The 27,089-nt window shown below is 41.1% G+C and overlaps 1 protein-coding gene across 10 annotated transcripts in view; it reads right to left on the bottom strand.

Moving 5' to 3' along the window:
• FRY (FRY microtubule binding protein) overlaps positions 1-27,089 on the bottom strand; it is a 267,714-nt gene that overhangs the window by 113,490 nt on the left and 127,135 nt on the right. For 9 of the 10 annotated variants that reach the window (XM_048492649.1, XM_048492650.1, XM_048492644.1 and 6 more), the window contains 8 exons: positions 20,083-20,136; positions 11,151-11,290; positions 10,377-10,467; positions 7,762-7,841; positions 6,732-6,812; positions 3,860-4,028; positions 1,695-1,787; positions 1,505-1,603 (listed from right to left, as the gene is read on the bottom strand). In XM_048492649.1, the coding sequence (XP_048348606.1) occupies positions 1,505-1,603; positions 1,695-1,787; positions 3,860-4,028; positions 6,732-6,812; positions 7,762-7,841; positions 10,377-10,467; positions 11,151-11,290; positions 20,083-20,136 (807 nt within the window). The remainder of the gene's footprint in view (positions 1-1,504; positions 1,604-1,694; positions 1,788-3,859; positions 4,029-6,731; positions 6,813-7,761; positions 7,842-10,376; positions 10,468-11,150; positions 11,291-20,082; positions 20,137-27,089) is intronic. The other variant, XM_048492645.1, reaches the window with a different exon arrangement.

Below are 27,089 nucleotides of genomic sequence, written 5' to 3'. Positions count from 1 at the left end.
GAGCTCAGAAGAACTGTGACTAGCCCAAGGTAACCCAGCTGGCATGTGTAAAGGCTAACCTGAATTCTCCAGATAAGCCTCCACAGCTCAGGCGGCAGAGCGGGGAATCAAACCCAGTTCCTCCAGATTAGAGTACACCTGCTCTTAACCACTACACCACTGCTGTATCTTTATGCAGTAAAGCCCAGTAAAGCAGGGCTTTATTGCATAAAGATAAAAAAGTAACTTTAGTGCAAAATCCCTGTGTTTGCATCATAACTATATCATGCTTCTTTGATCCCCTCTTCCCAATACCGCTTCCCTTGTTTTGCTTCTTCATTTCAATCATTTTCAAAATTCAAACATGGTGTGCAAAATAAATTATTCTAAGTATGCAAATTTACTTACTGAAATTTTTATTTTAATATTTTATGTCCATCTGCACCTTTAAAACCACATACCTGCAATCTGGAAAACAAATCTGTCCTTTTGGCTCCAGGACCTCTCATGCTATTTAAACCTATTCAGGGGCATGAGCCAGCCATTAGCAGGCATTTTAAAACGCCACTGATTTCAACAGAAGAATTAACTATCTATTTACATATTTCTCACAGAAATCAGTGGGACTTAGAAGTGAATAACTTGAGTTGAATTATGCCAGATATTACTGTTTGCCTGTGGATATTACAGAATTTAAGTGCTATGAAACTAGACTCTTAATTGTCCAATACTTACAAGTTTCTTTAATGTATTTTAGTCACTACCTGTGCGGAAATATACATCTCACTATTTAAAACCAAAGCTAGCCTGGAGGAAAAAATTAATGTGCTGCCTAGCATTCAGTGAACTGTCTGTGAATTCGGGATGATTTCTCCCTCTCTGTGTCTAAGGTAAAAAATATAACTTTTCATAAAGGTCCAGGACTTCAGAATGTATTAGAAGAGTTTCTCAACTTGGAATTGCTGTGACCCACTTGAAGAGGCAAAATGCTCAAGGCATCCTGTGTCAAACTGACTCATATCTTTATTTAATTCAGCCCTACTACTGCTTCCCCAAAATTCATTTCTATGCCACAGCAAATCTTACTACAAGTGGTAGAATTATATTAAATAGACAAGAGGGGAGAGGGCACTGCTATTTTAAAGAGGTTGTCATATATTGAAGGAACGCTGTTTAATCATTGAGAAATGTCCTATTAATCTGTATTGACGAACAACACACTTCCCTTCACGCTTCCAAGTCCTTATGCCAATCACTACCACAAATAGGGACAGGTGATAGAAGTGAAATTCTAACTGTAGTCAGAAACTAAGAATATCACTAAATCTGACAGAAGCAAACTCCATATCATACATGGAATATTTCCTTTTTCTGAAGAAACAATGTCCTTCATTTTAAGCAGTAAACTTTTTACACGTGAAATAAAGTACAGGGATATAATTCTGAAACCATTTCAGTGAGTCTTTGGAGAGAAACATGCCTAAAGATATTTCTGACAAAGGATTTTAGCTTCAGCATTACTAACCAGTGAGTGCTTCTTTCGGGAAGAAAGCTCAAGCGTTGTGTCATACAGACTTTCAACAAAGTTCCTCAAACAGGGGACGTTCACTTCATTTTTAACAGCCTGAAAAGATACCTCAAGTGAACATAAAGTCCTCTCTCATATTAGTATTTCCAATCCAATTTGAGCAGTCAAGTAAACAAGAGAAACTTACAGCAGCCACTGGGACAAGAATCTCAACAAAAAGTCCTGCTAACGCATGCTTGATATCTTTGTCTTTAACTTCAAGGAAATAATGTGCACATTCCTGAAATACAATGAAAGGGAAGAAATATGCACACAAGTAAAATAAATCTGCATTTTTGTTAAGGCATGCAATTTAAAAGCTGTTTTTTTAAAAGACTGCTTGTTTCTTTAATTGTGATTAATACACAAATAAAAAATTGATAATGATGACAACAAATTTATTAAGCCCTCAAAGGCTCTGTGCAAGAGTTAACGAAAGAAAAAAAGTTTTCAATCCAAAAGACAACACAAGAGCATGAAGGAAAGTAAGAAGAAATGCAAGGTGTGAAAGATTGTAAGAAATACAAAAAGACTGAGAAGAACATAACCTAAGATAATGGAAGGGAGACAGAAAGTATTCTTCATCAAAAGAATCTTTGCACAAGCTTGAGATTACAAAAAAAAACCCTTTTAATTTACTTTATGCTCCCCTACCCCATTATTGCCAGGCAAATAGCAAAAGTTAGAGGTTCTCTGAGCCTCAGTTAGACCTCCATATAGTTATTAGGCTGTGATCTGTTTGGAAGGTTACCAGTTATGCATGCTAATATTAGCCTGACTAATGGTTTTGGCATCTCAGAAGGCAGCCTATTGTATATTCAGCAGACCAAGAAGAAAATCTCATAGTATCACAGGTTTAACCAACAGATGCACAGGAATATAGAGGGTGCTCTATTAAAATTAATAATAATGATTAAAATTAATAAAATTAAGAATTAAAATTCATAGTTTTATGCTTTCATGTGCTGATTTTGCTCTGCAGAAAATGTACATATTTATGTAGTTCGTCTTTGACACTTAAAGGTTTCTCTTTACGCACTCAGCTCCTTGGACAGAATTTTAAAAATGCTACACCAACTGAAAAACAATACCTACAAAACTGCCGGATCAGACCAGTGAGTGGTCCATCTAGTTCAGCATCTTGATTCACACAGAGGCCAAACGGTTGCCTTGAAGGGCCAAAACAGGACACAGAGGCCAAGGACTTCTCTGATGCTGCTTTCAGCACTGGGACTCAGAAGTAGGTTCTCTTTAGTTATCTTGACTGGTAGCCACTGATAAGAGCAATCTAACTCCCCTTTAAAGCCTTCTTCGCCTTATTAAATCACAACAAATTATTATTTAAGGCTACTGGTAACATCTTGTTTTGCACGCAAAGGACATTGGACTCGATTTTCTCATTCAAATACAAATCTCAACATAAGCTGAAGGCTAAACCCATGGCAACTCCTCAGCTACAACATCTCAGTGGGATTTTTAAAAATCATTTCTTGATTCACGGAAGCAAGACGTTACTTGATACAAATATTTCAAATCAATCCGCAGTAAACACAGAAGGACAAAGCAGCAGCTCAGTCTGTTGGCACAGCTGATTACCAGGGGGTGGAAAGACACTGGAGAGCACAAAAGCTCAATCTATTTTTGCACACCAGGGACAAGGCTGGTCAGGTACAATGTGAAGGAAGTTACTATTATTAGTACTACTGACCTTTCTGTTGCACTTTGCTTGCCTTTTTCAATCATGGATTCCTCAACTATACCAAGTCAGAACCAATGATCAACCTAATTTGGTGTTTGCTCTGACTGGCAGAAATTCTCCAGTGCCTTGGGTACAGCAAGCCTATCTGAGATCCTTTTTACTGGGAATGCCTGAGACTGAGCTTTGTGTTGCCTTGCCTTGCCTTGCCAACCACAGATGCAGGCAAAATGTCACGAGAAAATACTACTGGAACACGGCCATACAACCCGGAAAACCCACAACATCCTACTAACTATGTAAATGCTGTAAATTCTAACTACATTTAGAGGTAAGTTTCCGATCTCTTTGTCTTGTTGATGCAAGACATTTTCTTACTCTAAGCCACATTTGCATATATAAACAATCAACCAAACCTGCATGGTAGCAGTAACAAGGTTTTTTCTCAGCCACCCTTAAATATTAAAACATTTCTTACTCCCCACTTTTTTACAATTTTATGCACTAAGATCACATTCCGTTTACATTCCATTTCATTAATCACTAGAATTGCACCGATCGTAAAGCATCCGGACTGCATCTGTCCAAACAGCCTGTGCCTAATGGGACCACATTACCTGCATAAACTGAAGCGAAGCTTCAAAATCCTCCACTGGATACATTTTAATGCGAAAGAATTTCATCCCCATTATTAGACTGATAATGCTTTGAACCACGTAAGGACTCTGCTCTTTATGCCTCAGCTCTTTTAACTCTGCCATAAATTTCTTCTTCACAGCTGGAAATCTGAAAGCAAAGTTAAAGATAATATTCTTTTTTCCTCCTTCCAAATAACCACATCAGAGATATGGAGTACAAGGCTGGGCTTGGGAGAAAGTTACCAATTTTTTAAAAATCCCACTAAAATTACTATAATATCTGGGTATGCTAGGATTGGAAGGTATGGAATTGTAATGATAGAATAAATGAAGTGCTACACTTTATGGTATTTGAGTGGAGCAACCAATGTTGGCATAAAGTGTATAGCTGTCAGGTTTTCAACCAACTACAATTCAGTTTGCTCTAAAGGATTTCAGAGCATTCAGAGGTAACCCGCTCACCAATGTGACTTTACTACATAGTTGGATATGGATAAATGCCAACATCACTATCTATGATCTTTTCAGAACAGGACTTGCCTCCTCATGTTGCATCTTTCTGACAGATCCCCCCCCCCCCCCCCATTTTGTTCTTGGGGTTCAACAGACCTTCAGAAACAGCATGGAAAGCAAAGTGAATATCTGTAGTGGAACAGCAGAATCAGTGGAAATCGCAGCCAAAGAGTTAAGTATTATTAAGTCTTTGGAATTCTGTGGTTGACTGAAGGCCGTTCTTTTGTCAGTTAGTGACCCCCCCCCTCCAAATAGCATGGTAGTCCAAAAACAAACAACAGAACACAAGGTAGAAAAAAGATCTGCACTTCTACGATTCTAAATGATTTTGTGCTGCATAAGTTGTTACAAATACAACCATAACAACTCATTAGAGCAGGGGTAGGGAACCTGCGGCTCTCCAGATGTTCAGGAACTACAATTCCCATCAGCCCCTACCAGCATGGCCAATTGGCCATGCTGACAGAGGCTGATGGGAATTGTAGTTCCTGAACATCTGGAGAGCCGCAGGTTCCCTACCCCTGCATTAGAGGGATGCAAATTATCCGTGAAGGGTTATTATCTCCCAAGACAATATTGACTTCTAATCAGACAGATAGGAAAAAGTACTTTTTATAAATTTCTTCCTTCAACCACATTAATACAGGGGGACCCGAACAGACTCATTTTAGCTTCTTCTTTCCTTGTCACCCACCATCTAACCTACCTATATCTCTGTCTTCAGCTTTGCCGCCTCCTCTCCCTGACAGCTTCTCCTTGGGAAATTCTGGGTAAGTTGTGCAGTGCCAACCATGAACTTTGATCCATTTGTGTGTGATGGCCAGGCTGGGCTCAGCTGCACAGAGGGGGACACTTCTGAATCGTCTTCCCACAGAGCTTCCTCTTTCCCAAGTCCTGGCAGCCTCCTATTCTCAACTTTCTCTGCTTATTTTTTTATCTCTCCCACCTACCAACCAATCTCTAACTTTTGTCTGATCCCCATCATAAGCCATATTTATTATTTATGTACTTTATTCATACTCCACTTTTCTTTGGGGATCCAAAGCAGCTTATACCATTCTCCTTTCCTCCATTTTATATCCTCACAAAAACCAAGTAGGTTAGGCTGAGAAGGTATGACTGGGCCATGGTCACCCAGTGAGTGAGGACTTGAACTTGGATCTCCCTGATTCTAGCCTGAAACCATGATGCAACACTGGTTTTTGTGGTATGTCTGCTGTTGAACAGCAGCAAACAGCCAAGTCTGGGTCCTCCCTCCCTCAAAGACTAAAACAGTCATGGAATGGGTCCCGCCTGACCTTTCTTCTTGAGTTTACTGACAGAAACCAAAGCTTGAAGACCAGCAATACTGTTGCAGTTCCCTAATATCCCCCACAATGACCACTGACAGGGCATTAATGTCTTAAAGCTACAGGTGCTATTTCCATAATTTTGGGGAGGTTAGCCCCTCCAATTTTTAAAATTTTTGTTTTTAAGGTTTCAGATTTTTCTGAAAATCTTGAGCTTTCTTAAGGTTTATTTTTTAAAAATCTGTCTTGTCTGTTCACAGCTGGAGTCTCCAGATTTAAGTATCCACAGATTTGGTCACATTTGAAATTTGATATATCGATAACGAGGGAGTAAAAGTGGACATATTCAGCTGTTTAATACACTGAGTAAAGTCAAATGACCTTGCATGGCATTAAAAAATTATTTTGGGATTAAGTCAGTGACTTTTCTTCCCCTTTGTCAAAAATAAAAAAAATTGTTGCCAAGTCACAACTGTCTTATGGTGATTCCATAGGGATTTCAATGCAAGAGATGTTCAAAGGTGGTTTGCTATTGCCTTCTTCCATGTCACAGCCCTGGTATTCCTTAGAGGTCTCCCGTCCAAATACTAGCCAGGGTCAGGGCTGAGAATGTTTGACTGGCCCAAGGCTACCCAGCATGAGTGGGGATTCAAACCTGGGTTTCCCAGATCCTAGTCTAACACCTTAACCACTAAAGCACACTGGCTCTCTTTAGTCAAATAACTCATAAACTATGAAAAAGCCTTTATTCCTTAAGTTTTACATAGATGGCATCAATGGAATAAAAACAAACAAACAAAGCTCCCATTAGCTCATGTCACATTCACTTAGAACCGCTTGACTAGATACAGAAGTTCATTCTCTACCTTCTGCGATTCTACAAGTCTCCATGCCAAGACACAGTCTGATAAACAAGCTGCTACAAGTGGAATGATTTATGCCTTTAATTTCTCTTTCGTGGCAAAACACACCTGTTCTGTTAAATATCCAGGCTCTCTGAGCAGAAACCATAAACTATCTCAATTACCCTATTTATTAAATATACTTACTTTGCTTGTGCTAGTACCCCTATTACCTCAGCATACAGATCTGCAACAATGTGCATATTTCCAGTGTTAGGACCAAGGTACCTAGAAAGAAATGTCAGATGTTTGAGAACGTACAGAATTTTTTATTGCTGCAAATAAACTGCACAGTAAGATTAGCCTAAGATCATTTAGATAATCTTAGGACTATTCAAGAATGTCAAACACTCTCCATGTACAGAATACATTCTTCATTGTATTTCCAGAACAAATTTCACAAGATTTCACAAATGTTGCAAAGATATCCCAGAATTCTTTTCTGCTGCATACTCCAGAGAACAAATTTTCTTAACAGTATAGAGACAAGTTCAGGACAGTAAGGGATGACATACAGGCATTCTGTATCTCCACAGAATAATGTAAGCTCTTCAACAGAGAATACTCAGCACATTCATCAAACTACAACTCCCAGGATTCTCTGAGAGATATTTAAACTGGATTAAAATTTGTAATATGTATCTCTCTCAAGGAAAAAATCTACTTTTACAAAATTTCTACTACCTCAGGAACTTTGCAATGTATTTCTGTTTCAACGGAAGTCTATGCTCCTGTTCAATCCTTAATTTAGTAAAAAGAGAATCCTTAAGCCTTAGTTCAGTTACAAATAAAATTGAAGTTTCTTCGTGACAGCCATGACCTTGGTTGATCCTTAGGTTCAACCTAATGCTCCCTCTCTTCACCGCTCATACTGAGATTGAGGACAGAAGTCTTCATCTTCAAATGGGCACATAAGGATGTAACCCTGCTTAGAATGACACGGTTAACCACAGTATAACCCTGGTTATGGATCCTAATTACAGAGAAAGAAACTAACTCCAACTTATTGAATGAGGACATCATGACTTAACTAATACCAAACTGACGTAGGGGTTCATGTCTGCAATGACCAAACTTGGTTTGTTTCTCATGACTGAACTGAGCACAGAAAGGAAGTAACTGTTTGTATGAACATAGTCTAAATCTTTGGGATTCTGTGTGTCAAAAAGAGCCTTACCCTTCTTTGTATTTAAAGTGTTTGAAAGCCAAATTAATAACTTCATGTACCAAACCATCTATTACAGGATGAAGCTGAATCTGAAAAATAAACCAAAAAAATAAATAAATGATTTGTCTGTAGTTAATCACTAAGGCAAGCAGGACAGCATGTCAGGCCAAAATCTGTGGAAGCAACTAATGCTAGCTAACTCCAAGTGTGCATTTTCCCCTTCCAACACAATCAATTATGGTTTCAACAGCAAGAATGAGGAACCAGTTCTACCGTTCTGCCCTGTTCTGCCACAACTGCTGCAGAGGATTTTAAATAAAAATTAAAACATAATACTAGAAAAAAGAGCCTTCTTCAGACTTGCATACTTTTATAGTGAAATACGCCGAAGTTGCTCCAGCCTAATAAAAGGGCTTAGACAAGAGTAACTGGACGGGATTGCAGTGCTAAACAATGCTAAGCTGCTCCTTTCTTTAAAAGAAAAAGACTAGAGAAGAGGTGCAGATCAGAGCAGATCAGAATGATGAATGACCCATTTCATACATTCTTCTTATAATATTATTATTATTACTATAAAAGGTCTGGATTCCATGTCCTATGAGTAGCAACTTAGGGAGCTAGGCATTTTTAGTCTGGAAAAGAGAAAGTTAAGAGGTGATACGATGGGCATGCTTAAATATTTGAAGGGATGTCATGTTGAAGAGGGGGCAAGCTTGTTTTCTGCAGCTCCAGATTCTAGGACAAAGAGTAATGGGTTCAAGGTACAGGAAAAGAGATTTCACCTAAACATGAGGAAGAACTTCCTGACGGTAAGGGCTGTTTGACAGTGGAATACACTGCCCCAGAGTATGGTGGAGTCTCCTTCTTTGGAGATTTTCAAACAGAGACTGCATGGCCATCTGTCAAGGGTACTTTGATTGTATATTCCCGCATGGTAGGGAGTAGATCGCCCTTGTGGTCTCTTCCAACTCTATTATTCTAATTGTCAAGTCACAGCTAATTCATGGTAACCCTATGAAGTTCTACCTCATGTGGGTCTCAAGGCAAGAAATTAGTAGAGGTAGCTCACTGCCTTACCTGACTCTACACAACAACCCTGGACTTATTCCAAGTCAGTGGATTGGCTGCCGGCAGTGCAATCCTAAACAGAGGCACAACCTTCTAAATCATAAGAACATAAGAACAAGCCAGCTGGATCAAACCAGAGTCCATCTAGTCCAGCTCTCTACTACTCGCAGTGGCCCACCAGGTGCTTTTGGGATCTCACATATAGGATGTGAAAGAAATAGCCTTCTGCGGCTGTTGCTCCTGAGCACCTGGTCTGTTAAGGCATTTGCAATCTCAGATCAAGGAAGATCAAGATTGGTAGCCATAGATCGACTTCTCCTCCATAAATCTGTCCAAGCCCTTTTTAAAGCTATCCAGGTTAGTGGCCATCACCACCTCCTGTGGCAGCATATTCCACACACCAATCACACGTTGCATATCTGGTCTTAGAAAGGTACACATCTATTTAGTATTGCACTGCACCTTTCCTTTGACATATTTACCTCTTTGGCCCCTTCTGCACATAGAGACTAATGCACTTTCGATCAATTTTCAATGCACTTTGCAGATGGATTTTACTGTGCGAAATAGCAAAATCCACTTGCAAACAATTGTTAAAGTGCATTATTCTGCATGTGTGGAGGAGTCTTTCTCTCCTTCTTTCAGATTTCAGGTCATATAGATGGGTGCCATCATGTGGGTATTTTATGTTGTTGACTTAAAATTGTTAAATTATTGTTGTACATCACTCTGAGCCTGTTGTATTTATAAATCAATCAATCAATCAATCAATGAAAGAAAGAAGAAAGGAAGGAAAGAAAGAAAGAAAGAAAGAAAGAAAGAAAGAAAGAAAGAAAGAAAGAAAGAAAGAAAGAAAGAAAGAAAGGAAAGAAAGAAAGAAAGAAAGAAAGAAAGGAAGGAAGGAAGGAAGGAAGGAAAGAAAGAAAGAAAGAAAGAAAGAAAGAAAGAAAGAAAGAAAGAAAGAAAGGAAAGAAGGAAAGAAGGAAAGAAGGAAAGAAGGAAAGAAGGAAAGAAAGAAGGAAAGGAGGAAAGGAGGAAAGGAGGAAGAAAGAAAGAAAGAAAGAAAGAAAGAAAGAAAGAAAGAAAGAAAGAAAGAAAGAAAGAAAGAAAGAAAGAAAGAAAGAAAGAAAGAAAGGGCTGTTGTGGGTTTTCCTGGCTGTGTACCTGTGGTATGGTAATTTTTGCTATCAGACCACAGCCACACAGCCTGGAAATCCCCCAACAACCAGTTGATTCTGGCCATGAAAGCCTTCAACAATATAATAGCAACAGCAACAATAAACTTCTAACTCATACAAGATTAATAAAAATTATCTCCCCCCCCCATCCATGGTTCCACTACAAAGCCCATGCTCCAAACCATGCTATTCCCAATAGTCCATGCCCCGCCCGCCCCACCCCAGTTAGAGATGGATTTCAGGAAGAAGAGTAGGCTTCAACAGGAATGGAGAGATAGATACATTCTATTCTTCAACAACACCTCTCCTGACGTTGATCACAGTGTGCTTGGAAACCAAGCTAAATACTCAAATTAACTTTTAAAAAAAATAACATACCTGTTTCAAAACTTCTATTAATACTAAAGAAAAAATAAAATCAATAGCCAAGTCTCTTCTTTCCATTAAATAGTCTCGCTGCTGTTCATCACTGCAGAATGAAATAAGGATAACATGCTTTATGTCTATATTTAGCTAAAATACGAAAACGGTTTTATTTCAGGATTTAGCAAACTAACGAACAAAAGGCTGCAGCACAGTAAAAGTCTCATAATGAAATCCTAAATAGAATTAAACATTTTAAAGACTATTGAAATCCATGGACTTAGAATAGTGTGTTTGGGAATGCCCTGCGAGACAACTAGATTAAGAACATCTTATTTAGTATGTGACTTCTAAACTACCCTTCCCTGTTTGGCCTTATGTATTTCAGCTGATGAAAGAGTACTGTGACTTCATTTTTTCCTTTTTTTGTGCCTAATTTTAGAAGCCCACCCAGTATAGTAGACTGATTGCCCTCAAAATTATTCAGGACATTGAGTTGAGATCACCACTGCTACAGGACCACCCACCACCCTTTAAACTTTTTATCCTTCAATACAGAATCAGAAAACATAAATACTATAATATAATATTACCAAAACAGAAGCATCAAGATGAAGCCGGAACTTGTACAAAACAAACATCAGTATAAAAGCAGTATATACACAGAAACCATTTTTATCACACAAAGTGTGATGCTCTAACTTTCAACCCAACAGCAGTTGCCTCTCCGCAGGCACCCCTGAGAATCCGCTGTCAACGTCAGTAATTACAATGTACTCAGGAACGTACTTTTTGGATTTAGTGCTTGTTCTTGGTCTATATTCATGAGATTCATCTTCTATGCCATTTTGCCTTTTATACCAGTCAAACAAAGTGCGCAGAATAGAGGGTAGACAATACTCTGAAAGGGAGCTCATTGAACTTATTACCTGTTAGGGGGGAAAAAACACAAATAAAAGACATGTTTGGGAAATTGTTTTCTGGGGGAAAAAATTAATAATGTGAATTATTGGATTAGTTAGATGGAACATCTAGCTACCTCTGACCAATGCACCCCTAGCATAGAGACAGGGATTGAAAGATAGTGGAAACATACATACAGACAAAATGGGCAGGGGGGGGGGGGAGAAAAGGGTGTTTTAGGCTTTTTTGTTCATTACATTCTCCATCTCCCCAAGAAATAATGCCTACCTGTGTGAATACTTCAGGTTTTCCACCGAATAAAACTTTTTACACTGGAGTGTTTATTTGGCATTTAATTGGGGGCAGGGGAGTGGGGAATGATGCAATCTCAATATACATGCCTTCTTGAAAATACTGGCATTGCCAAATGTATCAGCAAGTCATGTGCTGGTATGCTTTTTTCTTCTTCCCTGTCACAGCCAGATCAATTTCATCTTTGTGCAGTTTGCTATTCCATCAGAATCAACAAACTACAGTTTGAACTGCAGTTTGCAATCCTGCTCTGGATCAAAGCATAGGCTGCCATATCACACTGAAACTGGCAAACTCTGTTTTGGAGTAAAGCAGACCATTAATTGTCTCCAGCCATGTGCAGGAAGGATGTCAAAAAACACCTCCCAAAACACCAGTTCCACCAATTACTATTTTCCCTTATCAACTAAAGCCATAATAAAAACCTACAGCCTTTGTTTGATAGTTTCAGCCCCATATCGGGGCCTTCTTTCTGCTCCCTCTATAATTGTATCTCCTGTATCTCTAGGGCCTTTATTGGGTAGGGATCCCAAAAGCAATCTCAGTATGTTGAAAAGCTTCTCTGAGGTCCAGGTGGATTTCTGAGGGTTCTTCCATTTGAACTGCAAGCCCCAATACTGATGAACCAGATTTGTTTCCCCACTCCTACATTTATGCTGATGACTTTCAGCTAATCACAGTTCTTTGGAACGCTCTCAGCCCCACCTTCCTCACAAGGTTGTGGGGAGAGGAAAGGAACAGAGTTTGTAAGCCCCTTGGAGTCTCCTTACGAGAGAGAAATGGGGGCTATAAATCCAAACTCTTCTGCTGCTGGTTTTCTCAGCTTGTAAATGCATAATGCAAGATCCTCAGTAGCAGTGTACATTTCTTCTTAATGGAGTTATATGCTTCCTGAATATAATAAGGGAGGGCAGTGACCTGTATGTTTTGAAACAATTTTGGCAGCATAGTACTGTAGTGGTTGGTTGTTTCCTAACATTGTCATATACATTGGCATGGCACTGCCTGCACTAAGTTACTTCTAAGGATTTATTAATTCTTGATTTCTCATACTGTTTTATTTATTTATTTATTTATTTATTTATTTATTTTTCAGATTTTTAGACCGCCCCATCCCCTAGGGGCTCTGGGCGGTGTACAACACAGTAACCACCGTGTACAGCTAAAAACAGCTAAAACCTTTAAAAGCAGCAGTAAAATAGGAAACTAATTATAATAGTTAAATTAATTCATAGAATGGCGTCCGCAGTCTCAATTTCAAACCCTCTTGCCGGAGGGAAGGACAGCAATCCCAAGATGATAAGGCCCAGATGTATGGCCATGGGGGGGGGGGGCACCATCAGCGGCTGAGTACCTCCAAAAGCCCGGCGGAACAGCTCCCGATCTTACAGGCCCTGCGAGAAATTCCATAAGGTCCCGCAAGAGACCAGGACAACGCGCTGGTGGAAGAAGCGTTCCACCGGGCTGGGGGCCCAGAGGCTGTAAAGGCCCTGGCCAGCGATGGAAGGCCAGCCCGTTATCATCAAGGGGCCGGGACCACCAGTAGATTGGCCTCTGCTGAAGCAGAAAGAGGCCCGTGTTAGGAACGATGTGGGGGTGATCGCGGTCCGAAGATCACGAAAGGTCCCAGGACCCGCGTAAAGGCCTTAGCAAAGGTCGAGATACCAACACCTTGAAGATGATTGAGGAACTCTACTGGAAAGCCAATGCAGCTGGTAGCACAGGCTGGATATGCTTGATCCCCAGATGGCAATACCTGCGAGCAAGCGGCGCAGCTGCATTTGGACCAGTTTTAACCTCGAGATCAAGCGCGGGAAGGCCCGCGATAGAAGGCGGAGAGTTACAATAGTCTAATCTGGAGATGACCGTTGCATGGATCACTGTGGCCAGGTGGGTCTGGGAGAAGATAAGGGGGCCAACCGCCGGGCCTGATGGAAGTGGAAAAAAGCAACCCGGGGTTATATGGGCCGCACCTGGGTCTCCATTGATAGAGAGGCGAATCCAGAGATTGGACCCCCCACAGGTTAGCGTCTGCGAGAGTCGGTGTCAATGCTGACCCCTCCCACACCGGAGAGCTGAAACATCCCCCTCTCCCCCTCGCGGCCCAGCCAGAGGATCTCCGTCTTTGATGGATTCAGTTTTAACCTGCTCTGTCACAACCAACCAGCAACCGCCTCCAAACAATGCTGTAGAGCCGCAGGGGCGATGGCTGTTCCCCCCTCCATCAACAGAATGAGCTGAGTGTCATCTGCAAACTGATGACAGGACAGCCCAAAACTCCGTACCAGCTGAGCAAGGGAGTGCGCATGTAGAATGTTAAAATAACGAGGATAGCAATGCCCCTGGGGTACACCGCCAATGAAGCAGGAGCACTTCCTGGAGGCCTCAGCCCGCACCTCACTTGCTGGAGTCAGCGGAGAAACGAGGCAATCCATTGAAGGACAATGCCCCGCACTCCAGAGGCAGCCAGGCGGTGGGCCAAAAGGTCGTGGTCGACCACATCAAACGCTGCGGTAAGGTCTAACAATACCAGCAGCGCCGATCCGCCTTGGTCAAGCTGCATACGGAGCGTATCTGTGACGGCGACGAGAACAGTCTCCGTCCCATGCCCAGCACGGAAGCCGGACTGGAAGGGCTCCACCTGGATAAGACTCATGCTGGGTTTGCTATAAGCATGGAATGCATAAGCCATTGGTAAAGAGACCAGCACATGCAGCTCCACCCATTGGCACCAAACCATGTGCCAAAATCAATGCAAACTAAATACTCATATACTGCACTCCTCTAGTATATTTGCACAAGGTCTTTTTAGCTGGTCTAATTTTTCTATCATTGATCTTATAAGGCAGGAAGGAAGGGTGTCATTTGCAGAGCCTGAATACAGGAAGGGAGGAAAGTCTAGTCAGCAAGCTGGTTACTCAACTTCATTTATTGGAACCAAAGCCAATGGCAAGATGAATTCTAGCTCTGTGTTGCTGCAGAAGGGGTGTGTGCAGATGTACAACTGTGTCCTTGTTAACACAAAAAATGATCATGTTCTTCCATCCTAAATGAACTACATAGTGTACAGCCTGGAGATGCCAGGTCTACACAAGCACTGAGCTGTTTAAACGCTTGGTTCACAGGGCATGAAATGTAGTCTATATAAATGCTTTCTTTAATGTTTGTTTTAGCACAATTTATAAAAATAAACCATGCCTGTAGACCTTCCCCTTAACATATGTGCCACTGAAAAGCAGATTATTAAAGTGTCAAAATGCAAATTTAATAAGATAGCAATGTAATCAAGAAATTCATCTAAGGGCCAAACCAGATACGATGAGTGCAGCAATGTTAGTTTCCTTCGATTCACATATAAAGTAAGCACATTTTAAAAAGGAGCAAGTGTTCAAAGAAGAAGGAAATCCACAGCATTTTTCTTTTCTGTGAAGATAGCTTCAGTGGGTAGCCATGTTGGTCTGCAACAGAAGAGCTACATTTGAGTCAGAGACCAGCAAGATTTTCAGGGTATAAGCTCTGTATCTGACAAAAGGAGCTTCATAGCTGGCATGGATTTAAAAAGATGGCTGTACTTATACAAGAGCTCTTATGGAGCAGCAGTGGCATAGGAGGTTAAGAGCTCGTGTATCTAATCTGGAGGAACCGGGTTGATTCCCTGCTCTGCCGCTAGAGCTGTGGAGGTTTATCTGGGGAATTCAGATTAGCCTGTGCACTCCCACATGCGCCAGCTGGGTGACCTTGGGCTAGTCACAGCTTCTCGGAGCTCTCTCAGCCCCACCCACCTCACAGGGTGTTTGTTGTGAGGGGGGAAGGGTGAGGAGATTGTAAGCCCCTTTGAGTCTCCTATAGGAGAGAAAGGGGGGATATAAATCCAAACTCTTCTTCTTTGTCTTCTTCTTATCCATTTTTGTTTGTTTTTAATCATAGCATCAGGTCTCCCTATGGTCAATTGAAAATGTTAACACTGGAGCAATATTGTTGACCTATCTTCTGGTACTCAGGGACTTACCAGCTGTTTAGGAAGCCTCAGACTTATCTACTCCATCCCTCAAATTTAGATTATGGTATTTTCTGTTTTATTATATTTGTGCCATTTGTTATACTATTTTGTTTGAAAATAAGGAACCAAGATAACATTTATTGAGCAAGCATATAAAGGAAAATTTAATGTGTTTACTTAGAAGTAAGCCTACTAAGGCCCCTTCCGCACACGCAAAATAATGCATTTTCAAACCACTTTCACAACTGTTTGCAAGTGGATTTTGCCATTCCGCACAGCTTCAAAGAGCACTGAAAGCAGTTTGAAAGTGCATTATTCTGCATGTGCGGAATGAGCCTAAGTTAAACAGAACTTACTTCCTAGTTTGTAGGCTTGGGAGTGCAGCCTTTGCTACAAGAAAGTGGAGCTCCACAAAACAAAATATACCTGTTAAAGATATGGGAGCACAACAAGATTGTATTATTGAAAGCCTTCAAAACCAGAATCAACTGGCTGTTGTGGGTTTTCTGAGGTGCATGGCCATGGTCTGGAAGTTTTTGCCCCTAACATTTTACCTACATTAATAGATGGCATCTTCAGAGGCATGACACAATGACAAGTGTTTCTCTCCATGGTATAGTGTGGAGTGATTGCGTGGAGTGACAAAACATATACTGCACCACACAATCACTCCATACTGTGCCACGGAGAGAAACACAACTCAACTGTGATATGCCTCTAAAGAGAACAGATGTGATGAACTTCAACGTTAATCTCTCAGTTTCATCAATCCCACAAGGTCTCTATTGTGGGGATGGGGGGAACGGTAACTCGAAGCAACTTTGAGACTCCTTGCATTAGAGAAAAGTGGGGTTTAAAAATCAAGTGTTCTTTTTCTTCTTCTTCCATCTCACTTCCCAAAGCCATACCTAGGTCAGGCCAATCTTCACTCCACCCTAACTCGCAGGAGAAAGAGCCATGTGGGTTCCAATGAAATCAAAATGTCTCAGTCATAAATGGGGGAGGGGATAACACAACCTCAAACCACCCCCCAAAGGGAAGGACAGGTCTTTTCCATCCCTGTGCTGAAAAAAAGGAATGGGAATGCAGCTCCTTCCCCCCTCCCCCCCCCTTGCGCCCCACAGCAAGTGGAAGTGAACTGTCCAGTGTACCAGATACATTTTTATCTCAGCTAGCTGTGAGCAGGGTTTTGTTATAATATTAACATACTTCTTTTAAAAAATTCAGACCTAAAAATGCAAACTCCTAACACTGTTCAATATAAAATTAGACACTAATTTTTTCAAAGTTCTTGGCCTGCCTATGCAACTTAAACCCTGTTCAGCACACTAACCTTTTAAATTAAGTGATGTTTCCCATGCTACCAAATTCATTTCAGTTTAGTTCTAGACTTGCTAACCTTTGGGACTTAACACTATTTTACACTGAAAGCTGCATTCATACATTGCATTAACGACAGGTAGATGTCTAAATGCCATTGTGCCTTTGAGGTAAATGGAACTGAGCTAAAAATAAGTCATCCACACAATGGAAAATAGCAGCTTAAAAGAAAAAAGGAGAGTCGAGGGGATTTGAGAAATGTCAGTTTGACTCAGGCACCAAACTACCTTTGTATTCAAGACCATCTCCCTGCAAATGTAAAACAGTTTCGTGATTTTTCAGAGGAGCTCAATTATTCTCAGGGTTGCCATCCTGTTACACTGGAATATTTCTCTTAAAACAGATTACAGCAGTTGCAACAGTAGTTCTAACAAGTTTACAGTTCATTTATTGATATTTATTTATTGCCATTGCATTTAACTGATGAATTTTAATTTAACAGTACTTGGCAGTAATAATTTTATCTGTTAGCCACCCTGAGGTCTTGTGCTGGGATATGGCAGGATATTAAATTTAATAAAATACAATAAACAATGAAAATTACATTTAACTCGGTTTGCAACAAATTCGGAGTGAACATTAAACCTATACTTTTAAAGAAAAATCTTTCAGTTTCCACAAACCACATAGCTGGATTTGCCAAAGCCTTGTACAAGTCCATCAGGAGCTTGGGCGTGGTCCTGGATGCCTTCCTTTCTTTGGAGGCCCAAGACAAAGATACTGCTAAGGTGCCATTTTTTCATTCTTGCCAAGCCAGGCAGCTGATGCCCTACCTTTCCCACCCCGATCTAGCCCGTTATCCCTGCAACTTCAATACGTATCTCTGCAACAATACGTATCCCTGAAACAATCATGTCCAGGCTAGTCAGCTATAACTCACTCTGTGCAGGGTTACCCTTCAGATTTTATTCAGAAACTACAATTGGTCCAGAATGCGGTGCTGAGGGTCCTTACAGGGACTCCATCGACAGCACCTATCCAACCAATGTTCCACCAGCTGCACTGGCTCCAGATTGTGTACCAGATCAGGTTGAAGGTTTGGGTGTTGACCCTTAAAGCCCTAAATGGTCTGGGACCATCATATCTGCGGGACCACATTTCCCATCAGCTGGACCTTTCTAGGGGTTTTTTCACCTGCTGTTTTACCTCCTTGTGGTTGTGGCTACTGTTGCTCACTCACTCTTAAAGGGAGTAGTATTAAGACACCATCTTTTATTATTTTAGAATAAACCTAAACTGTTTCTGAATGCACAGTCCTATCTTATTTCCTAAAATTAAATTTATAATTTGCAGATGAGAGATACATATTGAAGTATAGTGGTTAGAGTGTCAGACTAGAATCTGGGATACCCAGATTCCAACCCTCACCCTGCTACGGAAGCTTGCTGAGCCAGGCAAACAATCTCAGCCTAACCTACCCCGCATAAAATGGTGGATAAATTGGAGGAAAGGAGAATGCTGCAAACTGCTCTTGGGATCCCAGGGGGAGACAGGTGGAGTACCAATGCAATAAATAAAATAAATGAAGCCTTCGTATTTAGCATTCAGTACTACTTAAAATTAATCCATGCAGTATTTTAATAAACCTTCATGGTTGTATTCTTCCATACATTTTTTGAAGTATGTCATTTGCTGGGAAATCTTCCCATGGGTTCCTTCCTGCTCTGCAGTCTACCCTTCTGAATGCAACAGATATGCCACTGGAAAGTGAGTCACTGATATTGCAATCTAATCTACTTGAATGGAATACCACACAACTAATTTGTTCCAATCTTTGCTACTTCTGATGACTGTAGTTAAAATGTGACAGTTCAGTTTGCATGGAAGGTTGCTCTTCACCTGAAGACTCCAAGGTGGCAAGTCCAATAAGAGCTGAACAAACTAACCAGGAATAATTCAAATTTCCCTCAAATGCCTTTATGTTCTTCTCTGCAATGGGAATGGGAACAATGAATTATGTCATAAGGGCTCCAATAAGAAGTACATTTACATGACAGTTAAGCATTATTGAATAAAATGGAACTTACTTTTGAGTAAACATTCCTAGGGCTGCACTGAGGGTCTGCTATATTCATCAGAATGTACATTCATCAGAATGTGTCTTGCACATTATCTTCAAAATCTGTCAGTCATGCCATCTTCCAAATTTTTTTTACTGCAAACAGATTTCTGAACTAACTCTTCAGTCAATACAGTGAGCTCTTCCATGCCAGCTGTTACTGTTAAAATTTCTTTGATGGTGAAGGCAACGGGGAACAAGTTTATTGTATCTGAAAGATGGGCTTTGAAAAGAGCTCTGAACTAATGGCTTCCTTGACATTTAAATGTGAGGTTACCGGTGCCAATTCAGCTTCAGCATGTGTCACAATCTAGAAAAAGGGGGGTAGGATCTAGACTAAACTGACCATTTCCACCAGTTCTCCCATTCCTGCTGCAGACCCTCCTTAATGTCTTTCTTCAGGGTCTCCTGTCTGTGAGAACAGCATAGTGTAGAAACTGATGGGCTGCAATGGAAGAGTGACTTCCATTCTATCATTGCAGAATTTGGTCAGGATTAAATCCATGGAACAGAAGATTAGCATTTCTCTGGCATTGAAAAGACATCACCTTGGAAAGACTCTGAAACTTTCCTTCACGTGCCACAGTGTTTGTCAGAGAATATTCACTATCTTCACCTTGTAAGTTGCTAGTGTGTCATTCAGACCGAACATACTATTCTGTATAAAACCAGCATCTAATTTATCTGTATTTGCAACCATGCTTGCACTTGACTTCCTGTTTCCATGGTACTTCCCATCTAAATTAAAGCTGGTAACGTGCCTGCCTGTATAATGCATTTATTTATCAGGGTTGTATCTCTGTTTTTGACCAGAGTCCCCAGAACAGCTTAGGAGAGTTGTAACACAAAATTTTATTAAAAATGGATTTAGGTGGGTAAACGTGTTGGTCTGAAGAAGCAAAGAATTTTGAGTCAAGTGGTCCTTTAAAAACAACAAAGTTTTATTCTTCCTCAGATGCACAGCAACAGAAGCCACCAACCTTGATGGATCTCTATAAAATTCAGACAGAACCTAAATCATGGACTTCACGTAGACTACAAAGAGCACTACTGGAGACATTACTTACTTGATCAAATTGGGGATCTTCTCCACGTTGCAGAGATTTGGTCAGTGGCTTTTCCTGCAATAAAATACATATAATTATATTATTTAAGGAACAATATGATGAGATGCTTGTGTGCTCTGGTTATGTGATCCTTTTTATTCAGACATATATTTTAATGCATGTGCAGGAGTTGCTTGAAACAATCATTAAAACTGTAATGGATTTCTACCAAAAGAGTAGAAATCAGGGAAGGAAGCAAAAAATGAGAGAGTATTTGGCTCATTCCGCACATGCAGAATAATGCACTTTCAAACTGCTTTCAGTGCTCTTTGAAGCTGTGCGGAATAGCAAAATTCACTTGCAAACAGTTGTGAAAGTGGTTTGAAAACGCATTATTTTGCGTGTGCGGAAAGGGCCTCTGTGAGCTCTCTATAGTGAGCTTGATTTATAGCCAGTTATTTTAAGGCGAAAACTGTTAATGAAAACAGTGGCCCTGATAGCCCAGACCAACCAAATCTTACCAGAACTTGAAAGCTAAGCAGGGTTGGGACTTGGCTGTTATACAGAGGAAGATAATGGCAAACCATGGCTTGCTCAGACCTTGTCTTGAAAACTCTGTGACGTGGAATTTCATGGAGCCACCATGAGTCAGTCGCAACTTGATGGCACACTTGATTCCAAGGTGAACACTGAGAGAAAAAACCCTTCTTACCTACATTCTTGCGTAGAAAGACCCTCCTAAATCAGTTTTGCACAGTTTGTGAAGAGCCAGGATAGTGGGAGCCTTTTTTTAATCTCTTCAGGCAGGCCATTCAATAAGATGGGGGCAACACAGAGAGTGGTTGACTTTGCCCATTTGCAGGTTGGCATTTACAGAAGGCCCTACTTGCATGAGCAAAGCTGTCATGGCAGAACATAGAGGGAGAGATGGTCTTGCAGATATGAAGATCCATGACTATGAATGGCTTTGTATGTGATAGCCAATACTTTCAATTGAGCCCAGTAACTGACGGGCAGCCAGTGGAGTGACCATAAAATGGGATTAACATACAGGCTCTGTCTAGCTTCCGATAACATCCAGGTAACATTCTGCGCCAACTGGAGTTTCTAAATTGATTTTAAGAGGAGACCAGTGTACAGTGTATTATAGTAGTCTAGCCTCAATGTCACTGTGGCATGGTTCCAGAAGGCCAAACAAGCTCTATCATGGTAAGGCGCCATTTTTTGAGCTAGACTGCATTGAAAGAAAGCTTTTTTTGCAAATGCATTATAACTTGTTTCACCAGTAATGATGCTGGGTCCAATATAAGCCCGAGGCTCTTAATTTGGTTGTAAAGGGTAGATGAACCTCATCAAAAGTTGCGGGCATAATGTCCTTCAAGACTTCAGCCTTCCCAACCGGCATTACCTCTGTCCAGGGGCGTAACGAGGCAGCCCTGGGCAAACTGTAGCCCTGGGCAAAACCTGAGTTGGATGCCCCCACCCCCATGGGCGGCCACTCCACCACAACCAAATTTTTTTTGCACCAGGACATTGGTGCCTGCAGGGAGTGCATTTTTAGACATATCAGCACCACAATTTCAGCATATCATCGGGAGACTGTCCTTATGCTACTCCCCTAGTTTGGTGAGGTTTGGTTCAAGGAGTCCAAAGTTATGGACTCCCAAAGGGGGTGCCCCCATCCCCTATTGTTTCCAATAGGAGCTGATAGGAGATGGGGGCTACAGTTTTGAGGGTCCATAACTTTGGCCCCCCTGAACCAAACTGCACCAAACCTGGGGGGGTATCATTAGGGCAGTCTCCTGATGAGACCCTGAAAGTTTTGAGACTGTGCCTTCATAAATGTCCCCCCCAGCCTGCAACCCCCATGGACAGCAATACAGAAAACTCAATGCAGAATAAAGATTCTTGGGCAAATTTCATGGGAATTGTTCCTGCAGGGGGCGCATTTTTTTGATGTATTGGCATCAAAGGAGATTTCAGGGTATCATCTGGAAACTGTCCTGATAGCACCCCAAAGAGTTTGGTGCGGTTTTGGTTTAGGGGTCCCAAAGGTTATGGACCCTCGAAAGGGGGTACCCCATCCAACATTCTTTCCTAAGGAGATGGGAAGCTACCCTTTTTGAGGGTCCATAACTTTGGACCCACAGAACCAAACTGCACCAAACCTTGCTAGTGCCATCATGACTGATCTCCAGATGATACTCTGAAATTACACAGATGATACGATCTAAGAATGCCCTCCTTGCAAGAACATCCTGAAATTTGCACCAAGAATCTTTGTTATGCATTGAGTTTTCTGTAAGTAAATGGGGGTTACGAACTAAAGGGAGCAAATTTCTGAAGGCACAGTCTCAAAACTTTCAGGGTCTCATCAGGAGAACACCCCTGTGATACCCCCCAGGTTAGGTGCGGTTTGGTTTAGAGACCAAAGGATTATGGACCCTCAGAGCTGTAGCCCCAACTCCTATTGGCTCCCCATTGGAAACAATGGGGGATAGGGGCACCCCCTTTGGGAGTCCATTACTTTGGACTCCCTGAACCAAACCCCACCAAACTTGGGGGGGGGGGGTAGCATAAGGACAGTCTCCTGATGATGCAGCTGAAGACTGAATGCCGTTAGCCTAAAGCTTCAGCCCTGCCCGAAGGCCAAAAATGGAAAACCACTAAAATACCCAAAAACGAACCCAGCATTTTGATGCCCCCCACAAGGTGATGCCCTGGGCAGCTGCCCACCTTGCCCAATGGGCATTATGCCAGTGCCTCTGTCTTTCTAGTGTTTAGTTTCAATTTGTTCACCCGTAGCCATTTAACTACAGAAGCCAAGAAAAAGTTCAGGATTTCTTCTGTATCACCAGCAGATTTGGATAGACATATATATAGTGTGTATAATCTGCATATGGATGACCGCAAACCCCAAAACTTCAAATGACTTGGTCTAAGGTTTTACATGACTGAAGAACATGGGGGACAGGATTACGTCCTGTGGGACTCCACAGGATAACTCACAATAGTGATAATGATAACTGATTGGTAATCGATAACTAGTGATAACTGGTTTCCAATGTCAATTCTTTGGGTCCAGTCCATGAGGAATGATTTGAACCTGTCCAACACACAATCCCTGATACCTACTTCTGCATCTAAGTGTCTCAACAAGATGGCATGATCCACTGTCTTAAAACCCAACAACACTTTCAGGGAAAGAATGGCCCATGTATGTACAGTAGAACATCGGCTTTCGTTGGTAATCTGTCCGAAAAGAATCGATGAAAACCGAAACCGATGAAAACCGAGGCAAACTTTTCCATAGGAATCAATGTAAATCCAATTAATCCGTTCTAGGCACTCCAAAAAACATACCAAAAACACATTTTGTGGTGAATAAACTTAGTGTTTAATGATGAAAACAGTAACAAACAATAACACTAGGACCAGCTTCAGAGCCAGTGGACCAATTTTGCACCAGAAAGCTGACCAAAGAGGTCTATTTCTGACGCCTCTTTAAGATTTGTCTGAAACGGGGCAAGACATTGTCATTAAACAGGTTGCAGACATGGCCTGCAACAGCTTTGTCCGGGTGATTTTTCCTCACAAACCTCTGCACCTTACTGCAAATTGATGAAAACCAAGGCAAATCTATGAAAACCGAGGCAAATTTTTCACTGAAAAAATAGATGAAAACCGAAACCGATGAAAACCGAGGTTCCACTGTACCATTTATTTGTACCCTAACAATAAAAAATCTGCTGTTTCTTTAAGGACTATCAATTGCTTTCTAAACATAACACTCTTACATAACTCTTTCTAAACTCTTTTTTAAAAATGACATCCAATGGAATAATATAAAAAATATTTTTAACTTTTAGGGAGGAAATATTAACGGTACTCCCTTTTTCCTTTAAGTCTCACAGACCTTTCCTTTTGGATTAATTTATCACAGACTAGTCTCTTCTGTGTTCTGATATTCCAGTGCTGGTGCAAAACTTTTTCCTTTGATGCTCCTTTATCTGGGGCAGGTTTCCTGTTTTAGCTCACCTCTGTGACTGTATCTTTCCAAATATATTCTAAATATACTTTGTTCTCCCTTACCCCACCACTTTCATTCTTCTCACCTTATGCCACAGTTAATTATTCCACTCTTCTAATTCTTACATTGAAGTTTACTTGCTGCTTAGCAAGTAACTGACGTATTTCTGCAAGCCCTCCCAGTTAAAAGAACATAAGAAACACAAAGTATAATTTATGTACAGAAGCTGCCATTTAGCAGAAATGTTTAAACTACTACAACTGCCAAAGAGTGCAGCCTGGCCAAAATAGATAGACCAGAAAAACAGTTTAGAGCAGTGGTACACATACCCTCGGGGAAACACGCCAGAGCTTTTGGGGATACGCAAAAAATTACATAATGGGTTTGCTAATATGGAGGTACAGTTTTAGAGAAATTGATTGCCAAGGGGTACATGAGTGAAAAAAGGTTGGGAACCACTGGTCTAAAGTATGTTGGAGAATTATGCTCCCGCAGGCTCCTGATAATAGCCAAGAAAATAAACAAGCACTGAGCCAAAAGAATTCCAGTGTCACAGACTTAGTAGGGATCCCCAACCCTGTAAAGCCAGTGAATACTTCTGACATTTTGAGAACAGATAGCGGGCACCACATTAAAACAGGTGCCATAGGGGATGTTAATCACAAAATGATTGCCATGGGGCAGGGTCCAATCACAACATTTTGGAGGTTTCAAGCAGCTTCAATGGAGGCAGCTGTTTCTGAATGAGCACTTCCTGAAGATGCACAAGTGATACCTCCTGGGTTCTTCTGAAGTAACTCTTGCTCAAATGAAGGAGAAGAAATCCAGGATTGACTCTTTGTCTTGGGAAAGAGATGCTTTGTCCAAGAAGCTAACGGGTGCCAGAAAACACATCAGTGGTCCATGTTGGGGACCACTGGCCTGAGGAACAGCAAAATCCACCAACACTTTAAGAGATAAAAACGGGAGTATCAAACTGAAGTAAAATACTGAAAGCTAAGAAATTGGCACATAAGAGGAATGGTCTATCCACAGATGTTCAAGCAGTAAGGTAAAAGCAGCATAGATGAGGTAAGAGAGAATGGATTCTCAAGATTCCATTAATGTATCACAGCCAGTTTCAAATTCAAACTATACTAATTTTCGAGAAGTGGCTGCTACTCACAGAAGCAAGATGTATATAGATGGGCTTTATATAAACCAACTTGACTAGCTCTTGACTAGTAGTATACAAAAAGGTGTTCAATGTTTGACTGTTTCATCGTCAGGCTGATCAAAACTCAGTCTGAACAAGACCAACCATGAGGCAGCCATGGGGGAGATTAGCCAATGAGAAATAGGGGCCCCAGGTCAGAAGCTGAAGAGAACACCTGATTACCCATAGAGCCACCCTCTCATGGTGGGAAGGAAGAAAGAAGAAAAGAGAAAGCTTCCACCACCGCTACTTGCATCCATCCTGTCTGGGGCTTGGAGCATCTGCTCACAGTGACAAACACTCATAAGCACCCCATCATGGCTTGGGCAGCCAGGTCAGCAGCAATCTCTTGCTCCCAGTCCAGCTAAGGTTCAGACAGCTAGCTTCCAGTGATGACTCCAAACACCTCACACAAGTTGATGGTTCTTGATTGGCCATGGCAGGGGGAACAGGCAGGGGGTCCTCAGAGATTGGTGGCAGTGATTTTGGAGCTCTATCCTGGACTTTGGCTACTTCTGGGTAGCTAAACTGCCATAGACCAGGATAACAGACCCACAGAAAAAAAGGAGCAAACAAGGTTTGAAACTGTGAAAGTGGAGAGTCCAACCAAAGCTGGACGAAAATGAGAGAGAAAAGCAGGTAAGCACAGACTGACATTTGAGCTCTTACTTCCCCATATTGTTTTAAAAGTCTTGGAAGAATTTCAAGGCAACTGATGCAGGGTTGAGTTGGAAATAATTACTCAACTGAAGCAGCACAAAAGGGCAGCTGGACAGAACTGAAGATGAGCTCAGATAAACTTCAGGTAAGTAAAGGGACTGTGACCAGCATTGTTCTGATGTATGCAGTAATGTCAAGTTACTCCAGGTCTGTCAGGGAAATTGTCCCACACTAAGGAATCTACTTTAAAGTAAGATAATGCAAATATAGCAAACCTCTAAATAGATGGCGGCTGCACTGAACTGCTTCTCGCTCTCAACCAAGTTTTCCCGCAATTCACATTACAGTCACTGTCCAAAACCAAGCAAAATGAATTGAACCAAAATTTCCAGAGAGCTCATAAAATCTTTTTGAGGAACATTTTACAGGTGTAAAACCTGCCATTCACTAGCATTTTGACAATTACCTTGAGTTACATAAAGTTATATTATTAGATGGGTAATTTAGTTTCACTTTTGATAATGCACGTGTGCGTGAAATAACATGACTGCATTCAAAGAGGCTAAGAGCCAAGTTCAAGGATTCATTCCGCCACAATCTTTGTTTTCGAGATGTGTTGGTGCATGGTCTATAAATGTGGCCTAAAATACAGTGCTCTCATTCAAAAACAGCTATTTTTACAAGAGGGATAAGATTCAAAATGGTCGAGGCTTGAAAGAGTTTATCTCACCCAATTAACGTGAACCAGGTCTCAGGGCCCTATCCACTGCTCCCAGGTTTGACACATCATATTTAAACCTGCAGGCAAACTACAGCATCGATTTTCCACAGAGGTTTATCCACCTAAGGCAAAAAACTATATTCTCTACACGTTTCAGTTTTACCTACTTATTTTAGGAATTGCAGTAAAACAGAAAAATAATCTGGTATGACTTTTTTTTACTTCATCTGAATTTCTTTCACTGCTTTACACTCTCAGAAAGGTCATCCAAATCTTGTACAAAATAGTAGGCTGAATACAGAGCCAACAGCTACAGCCACAGAACTATGAATAATGAATGGATTTATTCATTTCTAGAAATTCATCAACTTTTGGGCTGAAAAAACTGTTACATAAGAACTAGAGCATACTTAACACTCACA

The sequence above is a fragment of the Sphaerodactylus townsendi genome, linkage group LG04 (assembly GCF_021028975.2).
Source record: "Sphaerodactylus townsendi isolate TG3544 linkage group LG04, MPM_Stown_v2.3, whole genome shotgun sequence".
Classification (NCBI taxonomy): Eukaryota; Metazoa; Chordata; class Lepidosauria; order Squamata; family Sphaerodactylidae; genus Sphaerodactylus; species Sphaerodactylus townsendi.
Note: the sequence above shows the minus strand (reverse complement) of the source record. Positions and strands in the feature narration are given on the sequence as shown.